Here is a 16,239-nt window from a genome sequence, read left to right as displayed (position 1 = left end):
CTTCTATTGGTTTCTTATCCTGATTAACTTCCTATAGGGTAATGAGTCGGAAGAGGTGCTTGTGAAATCTTCTTTCCTGGCAGAGTTACAACGTCGAGTCCTTAGAGCTGAAGCTGCTCTACGAGAAAAAGAAGAGGAGAATGACATACTTCACCAGAGACTGCAGCAGTATGAGAATCGTTGGTCAGAGTATGAGTTGAAAATGAAATCCATGGAAGAAATATGGCAGAAACAAATGAGATCGCTGCAGTCAAGTCTTTCCATTGCAAAAAGGAGCTTAACCCTTGATGATTCGAGGAGGAACTCTGATGCGTCTGTCAATCCAACAGATGAGAAAGAGTCTAGTTGGGAGACGGGAAGCAACCATAGGGCCCGAGAGAGCAATGGAGCAAGGCCAATGAGCGCAGGTCTTAGTGTCATAAGCCGGTTAGCTGAGGAGTTTGAGCAGAGGAGTCAAGTATTTGGTGACGATGCAAAGTTCTTGGTGGAAGTAAAATCAGGTCAAGTTGAGGCTAACTTAAATCCAGATCGTGAGCTAAGGAGATTGAAGCAGATGTTTGAAGCTTGGAAAAAAGATTACGGATCAAGATTGAGAGAAACAAAGGTGATTCTGAATAAACTCGGGAGTGATGAAGGAGCCAGCGATAAAATGAAAAAGAAATGGTGGGGAAGGAGGAATAGCACAAGGTTTAACTAATTTTTTGCCTTCATAAAAATCTTATTTTGTGTCAAGTTGGATCAAAGTTTTCAGGTGTGGTGCAGGGAGCAAATTTGTATAGAAGTGAAAGGGATGTTAGTATAATGTGAGATACGTATTATGTAATTTGGAAATACAGCGTTTCCGTAAAGTTAATCATTGTTTATGATATTCATATTTGTATTCAAGAACTGCAAAGACAAGGTTAGAAATTTCATTTGGTATGAAAATGGAAATTTTTGGTTTTGCTAAGAAATAGATTATGGAAGCAGAAACTGATGTACAAATAAATTGATACGAGGGTGTAAATGCAGTTACTTCTTTTTTTGTTCTGTTTTCCACCTTGATGTTTTCACAATCTGGATTCTGATTGCACAAGGCCTATTACAGGGTGGAGCGCTTTCATTACATGATAACCCGTATATTGATACATAATTTGTGGCAGTTTTTAGTTTCATTCAGGATATTAAAAAGACCACAAAATATTTGAACCACAACCCTAGAAAATAGAGTGCCTAGCCACTCATACTTATAGTAACAATCACACTAAGTGTTTTGCATGAATAAATTACAAAGAAAAGATGAATTAATGAAGAACTCTGTTTTTTTCCTCCCAAAGTGCTCCATACGGCGTTCTAGCCTCCAAATAATGTTCAATCCCTCAAAATAAGTTTAGAAACTCTTTCATACTTGTTAGGGACGTGTAGTAATGAAATAGCCTTCTCCGAGTTGCAATAGAAAGGTTCCCGAACTTCCATTTTTGTTAGCGCCAGGCGCCCAACAGGAAGTTTTTTCTCCACTTTGTGCTCTACTGCATTTGGCGTTTTAGGAGTTTGGCTTGTTGGACGTCAACATCATTGTAACGACCCGGTTGATCGTTTTAAGAATTAACGCCCTGATCCCCTATTAACTGCTTTCCCTGAGTTTATTTCTGCTATTGTGAATTTGCCGGGAGATTAGTTTGGATTTTTGGAGTGTTTCGGGACACTTAGTCCCTAAATGAGAGCTTAAGCTTTAGAATTTGACCGCGATCAGAGCAGTGTGCAGACGGCCTCAGAATGGAATTCCGTCGATTCCGTTAGCTCCGTTGGGTGATTTCGGGCTTATGGGCGTGTTCGGATTGTGTTTTGGAGGTCCGTAGCTTATTTAGGCTTGAAATGCCGAAGGTTGAATTTTGAATGTTTCCGGTTCGATAGTGAGATTTTGGTATAGGGGTCGGAATGGAATTCCGGAAAGTTGAGTAGGTCCGTGGTGTCATTTGGGACGTGTACAAAATTTCAGGTCATTCGGGCGAGGTTTGATAGACTTTTTGATCGAAAGCGGAAATAGGAAATATTGGAATCCTTAGGCTTGAATCCGAGGGTGTTTTGATGATTCATGTTGTTTTAAGCGTTTCGAAGATTAATATATGTTTGAATAGTGGTATATGACTTGTTCGTACTTTTGGTTGAGGTCCCGGGGCCTCGGGATGATTTCGGATGTTTATCGGGGAGTTGGAAGTTAGAATTTGCAGCTGAAGCTGCAGAGTTCCTGTCATAACCACACCTGCGGATTGGGGACTACAGGTGCGAGATCGCAGAAGCAGAAGAGCAGCCACAAATGCGGCCAGGAGCTAGAAGACCAGAAGCCGTAGGTGCGGAAGGTTGCATGCACCTGCGAGACCGCAGGTGCGGTCCCATGACTTTAAGTGGAAACTGCAGATACGGTTGGCTAGACCGCAGAAGCGGTAAAAGGGTCGCAGGTGCGGAATCCCTAGGCCAGAACCTATATAAGGCTTTCTTCGCGATTTTCAGCTTTATTTCACCATTTTTAAGTCGGATTGGGAGATTTTTGGGAGATTTTGAAGAGGGAATTTAAGGGAACTTCGTGGAGGTAAGATATTTGGAACCAAAACTCGATTCTGTGGTGTTATTTTACTGATTAGACAAGGAATTTATGGAAATTAGTGGTTAAAAGATTGGGGGTTTAGGGTTTGAAATTGGAGACCTTGATTTAGGGATTTGAGGGGTCGCTTGTGGTCGGATTTTGATGTATTTGGTATGTATGAACTCGTGAGTGTGTAAGGATTCTAGTTTTGTGAATTTTTCCGATTCCGAGACGTGGGCCCGGAGGACTTTTTGGACAATTTTCTTAATTTCGCGTGTTAGCTTCTAATTAATTAGCTAAATTAGTTACTTGAAGTTATATTTACATTATGCAATTACTTTGAATAGATTTGGGCCATTTGGAGTCGGGTACTCGTGGCAAGAACGTGATTCGAGTTGATTGAGCTGGTTCGAGGTAAGTGGCTTGCCTAACCTTGTGTGAGGGAACTCCCCTTAGGACTTGGTATTGTTGTTATATGAGTGTCGTGTACATGAGGTGACGAGTGTGTACACGTGCTAATTGTTGAAAATCTCGTTTTCATTAAGCTAATACCTATATTTTCTTGTAATTTAGAAAATACTTGTACTTGAAGCCTCTTGTTTAGATTAGGAAAAGCATGCTTACGTGACTTAATTGTCTTACCTGCTTTAATTGCCTACTTGTACTCTGTGCAGCATGTTAGAGTAGAAATACCTGTTTAATTCTTGAATAGAACTGTATATTCTTCTGTGATGGTTGTGTGTTTACTTTGGGACTACGGGATGATATCCCGAGAGATTCCCCTGCTTGTTTACTTTGGGACTATGGATCGGTATTTCGGTAGATCCCCCTGCACATTTATAATTAGGACTACGGGACAACACCCAGTAGATTTCTCGTACTGGATATTTACTTTGGGACTACGGATTGATATTTCGGGAGTTTCCCTTGCACATTTATGATTCGGACTACGGGACGATATCTCGGGAGATCCTCTAGACATTTACGTTTTGGACTACGGGACGATATCCTAGGAGACCCCCCTGTTGCTATTTCTGTGTAGTGAGTTAGATTCTTTCTGTGATTTTATTCGTAATAGACTGTTAGCATTTTAATTATATCGTCGTATTCTACACTGCTTTACCTTGTTTTTCATCTATAACCAGTAGGTCACTGACCTTCCTCGCCACTACTCGACCGAGGTTAGGCTTGACACTTACTGGGTACCGTTGTGGTGTACTCATGCCCTTTCCTGCATATGCTTTTCATGTGCAGATCCAGGTTCATCGGCTCAGCCATACTAGGTGAGGCGAGGCGATCTTCAGAGACTTCGAGGTATATCTGCCGCGTTCGCAGACCGAGGAGTCCCTCTCTATTCTCTCTTTTAGCTATAACCTTCTGTATTTCGTTTGACTAGACATTCTGGAGTTAGAACACTATGTAGTATCCATACCTTGTGATTTTATGAGATTCCGAGTTTTGGGAGTGTTAATATTGATCGATAGTGCTGTTATTGTATATGCCGAGCGGCATCTTAAACTTTTCTATTTTATTACTCGTAAATTGCTAGTTCTCGTATTTTTGTTTCTGTTTTCCGCAAATTGTTAGGCTTACCTAGTCGTAGAGACTAGGTGCTGGCATGACAGTTCGCGGAGGGAGAAGTTGGGTCGTGACAAGTTGGTATCAGAGCTCTAGGTTTATAGGAGTCATGAACCACAAGCCGGTTTATTAGAGTCTTGCGGATCGGTATGGAGACGTCTGTACTTATCTACGAGAGGCTATGTAACTGCTAGGAAAATTCCACTTCATTTGATTTCCTTGTCGTGCGAAATTTTGATATCACAATTCTAAACTTCTGTCTTCTACTCTCTCACAAATGGTGAGGACACATGCTACCGGAGATGACCAGGCACCCGCGCCCCCTACTAGAGCCGTTAGAGGTCGGGGCTAGGGTAGAGGCCGAGGACGCGCACGTGGTGCAGCCAGAGCACCCGCGCAAGCTGCCACCGAGGAGCCACCAGCAGTTCCCGCCGGAGTCCAGGTACCTGATACGTCTACTGCTACTACTACTCCAGCTCTTCAGAAGACTCTTGCACAGTTCATGAGCATGTACACTACTCTAGCTCAGGCAGGGTTGATTCCCCTCGCTGCAACCACATCCCAGGCCGGTGAGGAGCACAGACTCCCGCCACCCGCACTCCTGAGCAGCGGGTCCAGGTTGATCAGATCCCAGAGGTTATACCGGTACCGCCTGTAGCCCCAGTTCAGCCCGAGGAGAGGGCAGCGGGTTCTGAGGATGAGCAACGGAGGCTTAAGAGGTTCAAGAAGTACAAGCCTCCTGTATTTAGTGGTCTAGCATCAGATAATGCTAAGGGATTTCTGGAGGAGTGCTGCCATATCCTCCGCACTATGAGTATATCAGGATCGAGTGAGGTTTCTTCACTGCCTTCCAGCTTCGAGGAGCAGCCTATGGTGGCGTACTTTTGAGTTGGATAGTCCAGCTGAGGCAGCTTCCCTTACTTGGACTCAGTTTTCAGATATGTTCTTGAAAGAGTTTGTCCCTCAAAACCTCGGGGACGCATGGCGCCCAGAGTTTGAGCATTTGCGCCAGGGCACTATGACTGTTTCAGAGTATGCTGTCCGTTTCACTGACTTGGCTAGGCATGCACCAGCCTTGGTTTCTACAATTCGTGAGAGAGTTCACCGGTTTATTGAGGGGCTCATTCCCAGCATCAGGTCTATCATGGCTCGGGAGTTGGAGATGGATATTTCCTATCAGCAGGTGGTGAGAATTGCTAGGAGAGTAGAGGGTATGCATGCTCGGGACAGAGAGGAGAGGGAGGCCAAGAGGTCTCAAGAGTCGGGCCATTATTCTGGTGCCCGTGCCCTAGTTGCAGTTCGTCATGGTAGGGGTTATATGAGTCGCCCCGTTCATTCAGCTCTTCTAGCAGCCAGTGGTATTCCAGCTCCTTCTAGACCTCAGGAACCTTATTATGCACCTCCAGTATCTAGTGTGCCTCCTACGCGGGGTGCTTTCAATGGTCAGTCCAGCAGACTTGGCCCGAGCCAGTCACAACTGCCACATCTTCCCAGAGCTTGTTTTGAGTATGGTAACACACGCCATATGGTGAGGGATTGCCCCAGACTTAGGAATGGTGCACCTCCACATACTTTTCATCCACAGCGTGCCCCACAGAGTTCCCAGGCTATGATCACAGCACCAATTGCTACACCGCCTGCTTAGCCAGCTAGAGGCAGAGGACGGGGAGGTAGAGGTCGCCCTAGAGGGGGAGGCCAGGCCAGATATTATGCCCTTCCTGCCCATACCGAGTCTGTCACCTCCGATTCTGTCATCACAAGTATTGTGCTGGTTTGTCATAGAGATGCATCGGTTTTATTCGATCCAGGCTCCACTTATTCTTATGTGTCTTCTTATTTGCCCTGCATTTGGGTGTATCTCTGGATTTTTTGAGTTCCCCTGTTTATGTTTCTACTCATGTGGGAGATTCTCTTATTGTGGACCGCGTTTATCAGTCGTGTTTGATTTCTCTTAGTGGTTTTGAGACCAGAGCTGATTTATTATTGCTCAGCATGGTGGATTTTGATGTTATCTTGGTCATGGACTAATTGTCGCCCCATTATGCTATTCTTGATTGTCATGCCAATACCGTGACGCTGGCTATGCCAGGTGTACTGCGAGTAGAGTGGAGGGGTACTTTAGATCACACTCCCAGTAGAGTTATTTCTTTCCTTAAGGATCAATGAATTGTTGAGAAGGGGTGTGACGCGTATCTAGCTTATGTGAGAGATGTCAGTATTGATACCCCTATCATTGATTCAGTCCCAATAGTACAGGATTTCTGTGATGTATTTCCAGCTGATCTTCCGGGCATGCCGCCCGATAGAGATATTAATTTTGGCATTGATCTGTTTCCGGGCACTCAGTCCATTTCTATTCCTCCGTACCGTATGGCTCCTCCTGAGTTGAAGGAGTTGAAGGATCAGTTATAGGAATTGCTTGATAAGGGTTTTATTCGGCCCAGTGTATCACCTTGGGGTGCTCCTATCTTGTTTGTGAAGAAAAAGGATGGTTCTATGCGTATGTGCATTGATTATTGCCAGTTGAACAAAGTTAAAGCGAAGAACCGGTATCCTTTGCCTCATATTGGTGATTTGTTTGACCAACTATAGGGTGCATGAGTGTTTTCTAAGATTGACTTGCGTTCAAGTTACCATCAGTTGAAGATTCGGGAGCCGGATATCTCGAAGATTGCTTTCAAGACTCGGTATGGTCATTACTAGTTCCTTGTTATATCATTTAGGCTGACCAATGCCCCAGCAGCCTTCATGCATTTGATGCACAGTGTGTTTCAGCCATATCTTGACTCGTTCGTCATTGTTTTTATTGATGATCTTCTAGTATACTCCCGGAGTCGGGAAGATCATGAGCAACACCTGAGGACAGTGCTTCAGACCTTGGGAGAAATGAGTTATATGCAAAGTTCTCGAAATGTGAGTTTTGGTTGGATTCCGTGGCATTCTTGGGTCACGTGGTGTCGAGTGAGGGGATAAAGGTGGATAGAGTTAGCCCAAACCATCCTCAGCTACAGATATCCGCAGTTTTCTTGGCTTGGCGGGTTATTATCGTCGATTTATTGAGGGGTTTTCATCTATTGCAGCACCTATGGCCAGGCTGACCCCGAAGGGTGCTCCGTTCCAGTGGATGGAAGAGTGTAAGGCGAGCTTCCATAAGCTCAAGACGGCTTTGACTACAGCCTCACTATTGATATTGCCTACAAGTTCGGGGTCTTATACTGTCTATTGTGATGCCTCGAGGATTGGCCTTTGAGCGGTATTGATGCAGGACGGTAGGGTGATTGCCTACGCGTCTAGATAATCGAAGGTACATGAGAAGAATTATCCTGTCCATGATCTCGAGTTAGCTGCTATTGTTCACGCCTTGAATATCTAGCGTCATTATTTGTACGGTGTTCCTTGTGAGATCTATACTAATCACCAGAGTTTGTAGCATCTGTTCAAGCAGAAGGATCTTAATTTGCGCTAGAGGAGGTGGTTAGAGCTGTTGAATGACTATGATATCACTATCTTGTATCACTCGAGCAAGGCCAATGTGGTGGCCGATGCTTTGAGTCGCCGGGCAGAGAGTTTGGCTAATTTACCAGCAGCAGAGAGGCCCATGGCGATGGATGTTCAGGCCTTAGCTAGCCAATTTGTGAGATTGGATCTTTCGGAGCCCAATCGGGTTCTAGCTTGTGTGATTTATTGGTTTTCCTTTTTGATCGTATCAGGGAGCGTCAGTATAATGACCCTCATTTGCTCGTCCTCAAGGACAAGGTTCTGCACAGTGATGCCAGAGATGTGACTATTGGTGATGACAGGTATTGAGGATGCAGGGTCGGGTATGTGTACCTAATGTTGATGGCCTTCGGGAGTTGATTTTATAGGAGGCCCACAGTTCTCAGTATTCTATCCATCCAGGTGCCGCGAAGATGTACCAAGATTTGAGACAACACTATTGGTGGAGGCAGATGAAGAAAGATATAGTTGGGTTCGTAGCTCGATACCTCAATTGTCAGCAGGTGAAGTATGAGCACGAGAGCATGGATGGTTTGCTTCAGCAGATAGAGATTCCAGAGTGGAAGTGGGAGATGATCACCATGGACTTCGTAGTTGGACTCCCACGGACTTTGAGGAAGTTCGATGCCATTTGGGTGATTGTGGATCAGCTGACCAAGTCCACGTATGTCATTCCTGCATGTACTGCATATTCTTCGGAGCGGTTGGCGGAGATTTATATCCGGGATATTGTTTGTCTGCATGGTATTCTGGTTTCTATCATTTCAAATAGAGGTACTCACATCACGGTTCTAGAGGGCCGTACATCATGAGTTGGGTACTCGGATGGAGTTGAGCACAACATTTCACCCTAGACGGACGGACAGTCCGAGCGCACTATTCAGATTCTTGAGGATATGTTCCGTGCGTGTGTTATGGAGTTTGGAGGTTCTTGGGATCAGTTCTTGCCATTGGCGGAATTTTCATACAACAACAGTTATCAAGCCAACATTCAGATGGCACTGTATGAGGCTTTGTATGGTAGGCGGTGTAGGTCCCCGGTGGGTTGGTTGAGCCAGGTGAGGCTAGATTATTGGGCACAGACTTGGTTTAGGAGGCCTTAGAGAAGGTTTAGGTGATTCAGGATAGACTCCGTGCAGCCCAGTCCAGACAGAAGAGTTATGCGGACCGGAAGGTTTGTGATGTTTCCTATATGGTTGGACAGCAGGTCATGCTTCGGGTTTCGCCTATGAAGGGCGTTATGAGAGTTGGGAAGAAGAGGAAATTGAGTCCGAGGTTTATTGGTCCTTTTGAGATATTGAGATGTGTTGGGGAGGTTGCTTATGAGCTTCCCTTACCTCCCAGGTTGGCAGGAGTTCATCCGGTATTTCATGTTTCGATGCTCCGTAAGTATCACGGTGATCCGTCGCACGTGCTGGATTTCAGTTCAGTCCAGTTGGACAAGGATCTATCTTATGTTGAGGAGCCAGTGGCGATATTGGACAGGCAGGTTCGAAAGCTGAGGTCAAAGAACATTGCATCAGTGAAGGTTCAGTGGCGGGTTCAGCTGGTCGAGGAGGTGACCTGGGAGACCGAGCAGGATATGCGCAGCTGTTACCCTAATCTTTTCACTACTTCAGGTATGTTTCTATGCTCGTTCGAGGATGAACGAATGTTTTAAGAGGGGAGAAGGTAACGACCTGGCCGGTTGTTTTAAAAATTAACGCCCCGATACCCTATTAACTGCTTTCCCCAAGTTTATTTCTGCTATTGTGAATTTCCTTGGAGGATTTGTTTGGAGTTTCAGAGTGTTTCGGGACACTTAGTCCCTAAATTAGAGCTTAAGCTTTAGAATTTGACCGTGGTCAGAGTAGTGTACAGACGGCTTCGGAATGGAATTCCGTCGATTTCGTTAGCTCCATAGGGTGATTTTGGGCTTAGGGGCGTGTTCGGATTATGTTTTGGAGGTCCGTAGCTTATTTAGGCTTGAAATGCCGAAGGTTGAATTTTTGGAAGTTTCCGGTTCAATAGTGAGATTTTGGTATATGGGTCGGAATGGAATTCAAGAAAGTTGAGTAGGTTCACTGGTGTCATTTGGGATGTGTGTGCAAAATTTCAGGTCATTCGGGCGAGGTTTGATAGACTTTTTGATCGAAAGTGGAATTTGGAAGTTTTAGAATCCTTAGGCTTGAATCCGAGGGTGTTTTGATGATTCAATGTTGTTTTAAGTGTTTCGAAGATTGATATAAGTTTGAATAGTGGTATATGACTTGTTTGTACTTTTGGTTGAGGTTACGGGGGCCTCGGGATGATTTCGGATGTTTATCGGGGAGTTGGATGCTAGAATTTGCAGCTGACGCTGTTGAGTTCCTGTCATAACCGAACCTGTGGATTGGGGACTGCAAGTGCGAGATTGCAGAAGCAAAAGAGCAGTCGCAGATGCGGCCAGGAGCTAGAAGACCAGAAGCCGCAGGTGCAGATGGTTGCACGCACCTGCGAGACTGCAGGTGCGGTAGGTGAGGCGCGGTTGAGGTCCCAGGACTTTAAGTGGAAACTGCAGATGCAGTTGGCTAGACCGCAGAAGCGGTACCGCAAAATCGGTAAAAGGGCCGCAGGTGCGGAATCCCTAGGCCAGAACCTATATAAGGCTTCCTTCGCAATTTTCAGCTTTATTTCACCATTTTAAAGTTGGATTGGGAGCTTTTTGGGAGATTTTGAAGAGGGAATTCAAGGGAATTTCGTGGAGGTAAGATATTTGGAACCAAAACTCGTTTCTATGGTGTTATTCTACTGATTAGACAAGGACTTTATGGAAAGTAGTGGTTAAAAGATTGGAGATTTAGGGTTTGAAATTGGAGACCTTGATTTAGGGATATGAGGGGTCGCTTGTGGTCGGATTTTGATGTATTTGGTATGTATGAACTCGTGAGAGTGTATGGATTCTAGTTTTGTGAATTTTATCCGATTATGAGATGTGGTCCCAGGGGACTTTTTGGGCGATTTTCTTAATTTTGCGTGATAGCTTAGAATTAATTAGTTAAATTAGTTACATGAAGTTATATTTACATTATGCAATTACTTTGAATAGATTTGGGCCATTTGGAGTCCGGTACTCGTGGCAAGAACATAATTTTGAGTTGATTGAGCTGGTTCGAGGAAAGTGGCTTACCTAACCTTGTGTGGGGGAACTCCCCTTAGGACTTGGTATTGTTGTTATATGAGTGCCGTGTACGTGAGGTGACAAGTGCATACACGTGCTAATTGTTGAAAATCCCGTTTTCATTAAGCTAATACCTATATTTTCTTGTAATTTAGCAAATACTTTTACTTGAAGCCTCTTGTTTAGATTAGGAAAAGCATGCTTACGTGACTTAATTGTCTTACCTGCTTTAATTGCCTACTTGTACTCTGTGCACCATGTTAGAGTAGAATTCCTATTTAATTCTTGAATAGAACTGTATATTCTTCTGATATGGTTGTGTGTTTACTTTGGGTCTACGGGATGATATCACGGGAGATCCCCCTGCTTGTTTACTTTGGGACTATGGATCGGTATTCTGGTAGATCCCCCTACACATTTATAATTGGGACTACAGGACAACACCCGGTAGATTTCCCGTACTGGATATTTACTTTGGTACTATAGATTGGTATTCCGGGAGTTTCCTTTGCACATTTATTGTTCGGACTACGGGACGATATCCCAGGAGATCCTCTGGACATATACGTTTGGGACTACAGGACGATATCCCGGGAGATCCCCCTGTTGCTATTTCTGTGTACTGAGTTAGATTCTTTCTGTGATTTTATTCGTTATAGACTGTTAGCATTTTAATTATATCATCGTATTCTATACTGCTTTACCTTGTTTTTCATCTATAACCAGTAGGGCCCTGACCTTCCTCGCTACTACTCGACCGAGGTTAGGCTTGACACTTACTGGGTACCGCTGTGGTGTACTCACGCCCTTTCTTGCACTTGTTTTTTGTGTGCAGATCCAGGTTCTTCGGCTCAGCCATACTATCAGTGAGGCAATGCGATCTTCAGAGACTTCGAGGTATATCTGCCGCATTCGCAGACCGAGGATCCCTTCTCTTTTCTCTCTTTTAGCTATAACCTTCTGTATTTCCTTTGACTAGACATTCTGGAGTTAGAACACTATATAATATCCATAGCTTGTGATTTCATGAGATTCCGGGTTTTGGGAGTGTTAGTATTGATCGAGAGTGTTGTTATTGTAAATGCCGAGCGTCATCTTAAACTTTTCTATTTTATTACTCGTAAATTGCTAGTTTTTGTATCTTTGTTTCTGTTTTCCGAAAATTGTTAGTCTTACCTAGTCTTAGAGACTAGGTGCCGTCACGACAGTTCGTGGAGGGAGAACTTGGGTCGTGACAATCATACACCCTCAAAATTCTTCTATTTTGGCTTCAACTTGCGTGCATTCATTCCAAATCACTCTTAATTGACTCATATACATATAAGCATCATAATTAAGCTCGAGTCGTCCCATAACACGTTAGAATTAACAAGAATAGGGCAAAAATGTAAGGCACTTAATATATAAAAATATGGATTTTTAGCCAAATATAACCACCCCTCCCTTAAGCTCTTTGTCATGCCCCAAACTTGGGGGGCGCGACCGACGCTCAACCGAGTGAACACGGTCGAGCAACCTATTAGATACTTTCTACCCAAATTCACTCATAAACAAAGAGATGTCTACGGAGCCTCTAATAGATACAAAAGAGTACAATGATAGTGCCGGCAACAAGGATCCGGCTATGCCTCAGAACGTAATAATATAATGAACAAAAGATACATGACCCCAGAATGAAATGGGGTCATCTGTCTTTACAAATTGACAAGGGTCCCCTTTATATAGGTAGGGGAATCCCAATATAGTAAATATGCATTTATTACAAAGTTATACGGCTGGTATAGCCATTTAATGCCACGGTACGAACCTTTCCTATTCTTATAGACTTGGCCAGCTCTAACCACTTGCCTTGGGAATCTCCCACTCGTTCATCATAGCCATCAATTTGTACTTCCCCGAGGTCGAGCTGTGCCTCGAGCCTTCTGGTTCATCAAACCTCGAGCTGTGCCTCGAGCCTTTTGGCAATGAGCTATGGAATGCCACGATGACCCTAAAATCGGACTCTCTGATTTTAGCCGTATACAGATAGTCCCCACATTTCTTAGAGTGGAATGATAAGAAGAGACTTTAATATCCATCTCTTCTCCTGATGATGTCATGCTTATGATGTAAGCTTTTGTGATGACTGAAACATCCCATCGGTTCATCTTCCAAGAAGTATTCAATACACTGCCGGTTTATTTTTCCTAAAAGCGGTGATATCGCCGCCGATTCGTTTCCAAAAAAGCATTGATTGCGCCTGTTAATACGTTCCCTAAAAGTCATTGATTGCCCCTGTTGATACGTTCCCCAAAGCATTGATTGTGCCATCAGTTACGTTACTATCTTTCTATAAATGGAAGGTTACTTGAACCAAAATTACACCCAGTCATTCTTCAACAGCCTTTAACCCTTTTCTTCTCTTCATCCTTATCCAAACTCTAATTTCCATGGTTCAAGCCCGTGATCGTAAGGTCACATGGTAGCGGTATTGCTAGTTATACCATGGCTCTTTTTCAGAGCTCTTCCCCACTGAGTGGGATTATACTGGGTTGATGTTGGCCCGAGATAACGAGAGAGAGACCTCGAAATTTCCCGAATCAGAAGATATATGGAGTGCAAACCGCTGCTCATCTCTCTTAACTTCAACCTGGTGTGGTGCCTCATTACTTTTGCTTTCCGTGGAGTGATGTGGCATCATCTACTAACTTTTGCATCCCACAGGGTATAACGTCTCAATAAATGGCTTCACAATAGTAGTGCTGGCGAGACCCACACTTGCCAAATTTTTCACCAAACCATAATTTACCCTGCTTGCTTAAAAGCCTTTGCTCTTTGATAGGCTATAGTTGCTTCGAAAGAGACTCTCAAAGATATTGCTCTGAAGATCGAAATGGGATCCTCGAGGAAATGGTTCTCACAGATGTCGCTCCCGAGGACATACCCTCAAAAGTAGATTAGGCTCTTTAGCTGTTGTATTTTGCTTCTTTGTTTCTGTGTAAGGACCCCTCGTGGAATTTTGTAATCATCGTTTATTAATGCAAAAGTTTCTTCCAATATGTCTTTGCCTTGTGCTAGATCCCCCTTTTGCCTGTGTTTGAAAAATCCACGCGTGCGATTTTATCGATCGGTCTGAATACTGGACCCGAACATAAGAATTCCTTTGGTTCTTGATTGGTTAATATGATGTTCTTTGAAATTCTTTGTCATCCCTCGGACTAAGCCTGGATTGATCCGATACAAACCTAGGTTGCCGGGCCCTCTGAGTTTGAGTTGAGTGAGAGCAGGGTCTCGATTATCTTTGGGATAGGGCTTAGCCTTGTTAGGCCTCGCTGCTAGTCCTTGAGTGAGGGTTTGCTTGATCATCTAAAAATAAAGGTAACCCTTAGGCCTTTACAAATAGTCCCCGAATGAGAGTTTGCTCGTACTCAGGTGACCTCCAACTGAGCAAAAATTGGCCTTGATCTTGGAATGAAGATAGCCTTAAGGCGTTATAGATAGTTCCTGAGCGAGGATGCATTCGAACTCGGGTGGCCCTCGGGCTTAAAATAATTGAGAGAGCATTCAAATTGAACTTAGAGATGAAGATATCCCTGAGGCTTTATTGATAACCCTCGAGTGAGAACTGACTCGGGCTCGGGTAGTTCGGGGGACAAAGAATCAGGTGAATGACTCGTGCTTGTAATAGTAGAGATCCTCGAGATTGGGTACCATCTCGAGACTAGGTTTATGTGGATAGCTCCTTAGAGCTCATAGTTATAGTAATAGAGATCCTCGAGATCGGGCACCGTCTCGAGGCTAGATTGATGCCGATAGCTCCTTAGAGCCCAATTTTATTTTGATAGAGATCCTCAAGATCGGGCACCATCTCGAGGCTAGGTAGACATGGGAATCTTTGACCCCTCGAACGTTGTATGACAGAGTCATTCGTATGGCGCGGTCATGAAGTGACCGAGATGGTCCCTCCTGTACACTTACCCTAAAGTATTAATGGCCTAGTTAGAATTAATCGACCTTTAAAGTATGCGTACAGTTGCCGCTCACTCTATTTATGAGTTTGCTCCCCCCTTATTTGAGGATTCCGCTACTTTGAGCATCTATCCTTTTTATAGAGCTCTTCTTCCTTACGTTAGCTATTTCATTATTTTAATTCAAAGTTTTCGCCTAAGTTTTCATTTCCCTTCTCCTGTTTCACCATAGTTATGGCTGCTACACCCAAACCCGCTCACCAAAAAGAGGATAGTTTCGCCTCTACTTCCCGCTCGGTCGGTGGTACACCGCTAGTGTTCGGCGAGCTAACCTCGAGATGTTTTTTCTCGAGGAGGGACCTTCCATTATAGACACCTCCCAATGTTGAGGGCCATTAGGAGCATGCATCGAGGTTCACTTCATCAATAGGAGACGTACACCTCGAGATAGTGAGGAGAGACTGCGGATAGGGAGAAAAGGTGGTACTCCAGGTACCTTCCCTGGAAGAGAACATCATGGATCATGTAGAGGATTTTTTGAACGTATACACGTACCCTTTCATATTGGGCCCTCTCGATAGAGTTGTGCTCGACTTCTGCCGAAGATATCGGGCTACCCTAGCACAGGTTCATCCGTCGTTCTGGAGGATAGTATTGATGATGAGGTTCTTTGCGGAGGAAGCCGGTCTCGAGTTCACCCTTAGCCATCTAATCAGATTATACCGACCCTTTCATTACGGAGGCCTGATAGCTTTACGATGTCGATCCACCAGTCCCTTTGTTGCCAACGATGAATAAAATGAGGGCCAAGGGTGGATGAGTCAATTCTTTTGAGTGCAGACTATCGATATTATCCCTGTGGAGTTCCTTCCATTTCCTAAGAAATAGAATTTCACACGTAAGTGGTACACTTGTGTTTTAATCATTTTGTTCATGGTGGAGGCGGAATCCGTAAAGATGTTTGCCTTTTCTTTTGTACAACAATTCCCTAGATGCCATACAAGGTCCCCGACCTGGCGGATTGGACTTGGAAGCTGGCATCTCGCTCGACCTACGATGAGTGCAAGTGGCGAGACCTATCGAAGGGTAGATGGGAGGCAAAACACCACTGTACGTGCTGTGTGGTTTATTTTCTTTGAAAGGTACTTTCTTTTATGTGTATTAATTCCGTCGCCGCAAGCATTGGAGAATTTCCTGAGGTGAGACCGTGTCCCCTCGGAGAGGAGGAGGGGTCGTCTGCTTCGGGGCCGAGGAATAATAACAAACGGAAGGAATCCTTGAAGGGAGAAGGTGCTCATAGCGAGGAAATCCCTGCCCGGAGGTTCAAAGAAGATATATAAGCTGAGCCTGCAGCACCCGAGGCTTCTAGCCTCGGGAAAATGGTTCCTTCTTTGCCGGCGTCTTCTTTTCCCATTGAAGGTACTTCGAGGGATAAAGATTTTCTGCCGCCATCTTCTTTTCCCGTCGAAGGTACTTCGAGGGGAGTTCGAGGCCAGGGGCCACCTAAATCAAGC

The 16,239-nt window shown here is 44.5% G+C and overlaps 1 protein-coding gene across 1 annotated transcript in view; it reads left to right on the top strand.

The window, feature by feature from the left end:
- The window catches only part of LOC107806983 (myosin-1-like), a 31,465-nt gene extending 30,512 nt beyond the window's left edge, over window positions 1-953 (top strand). Inside the window, exon 23 of the mRNA XM_016631257.2 lies at window positions 38-953. Coding sequence (XP_016486743.2) covers window positions 38-697 — 660 coding nt within the window. The 3' untranslated portion in view covers window positions 698-953. The remainder of the gene's footprint in view (window positions 1-37) is intronic.
- Window positions 954-16,239: the final 15,286 nt, after the last annotated feature.

Source organism: Nicotiana tabacum, chromosome 16 (assembly GCF_000715075.1).
Source record: "Nicotiana tabacum cultivar K326 chromosome 16, ASM71507v2, whole genome shotgun sequence".
NCBI lineage: Eukaryota > Viridiplantae > Streptophyta > Magnoliopsida > Solanales > Solanaceae > Nicotiana > Nicotiana tabacum.
The sequence above is the reverse complement of the archived record's forward strand: the minus strand, read 5'-3'. Positions and strand labels throughout refer to the sequence as shown.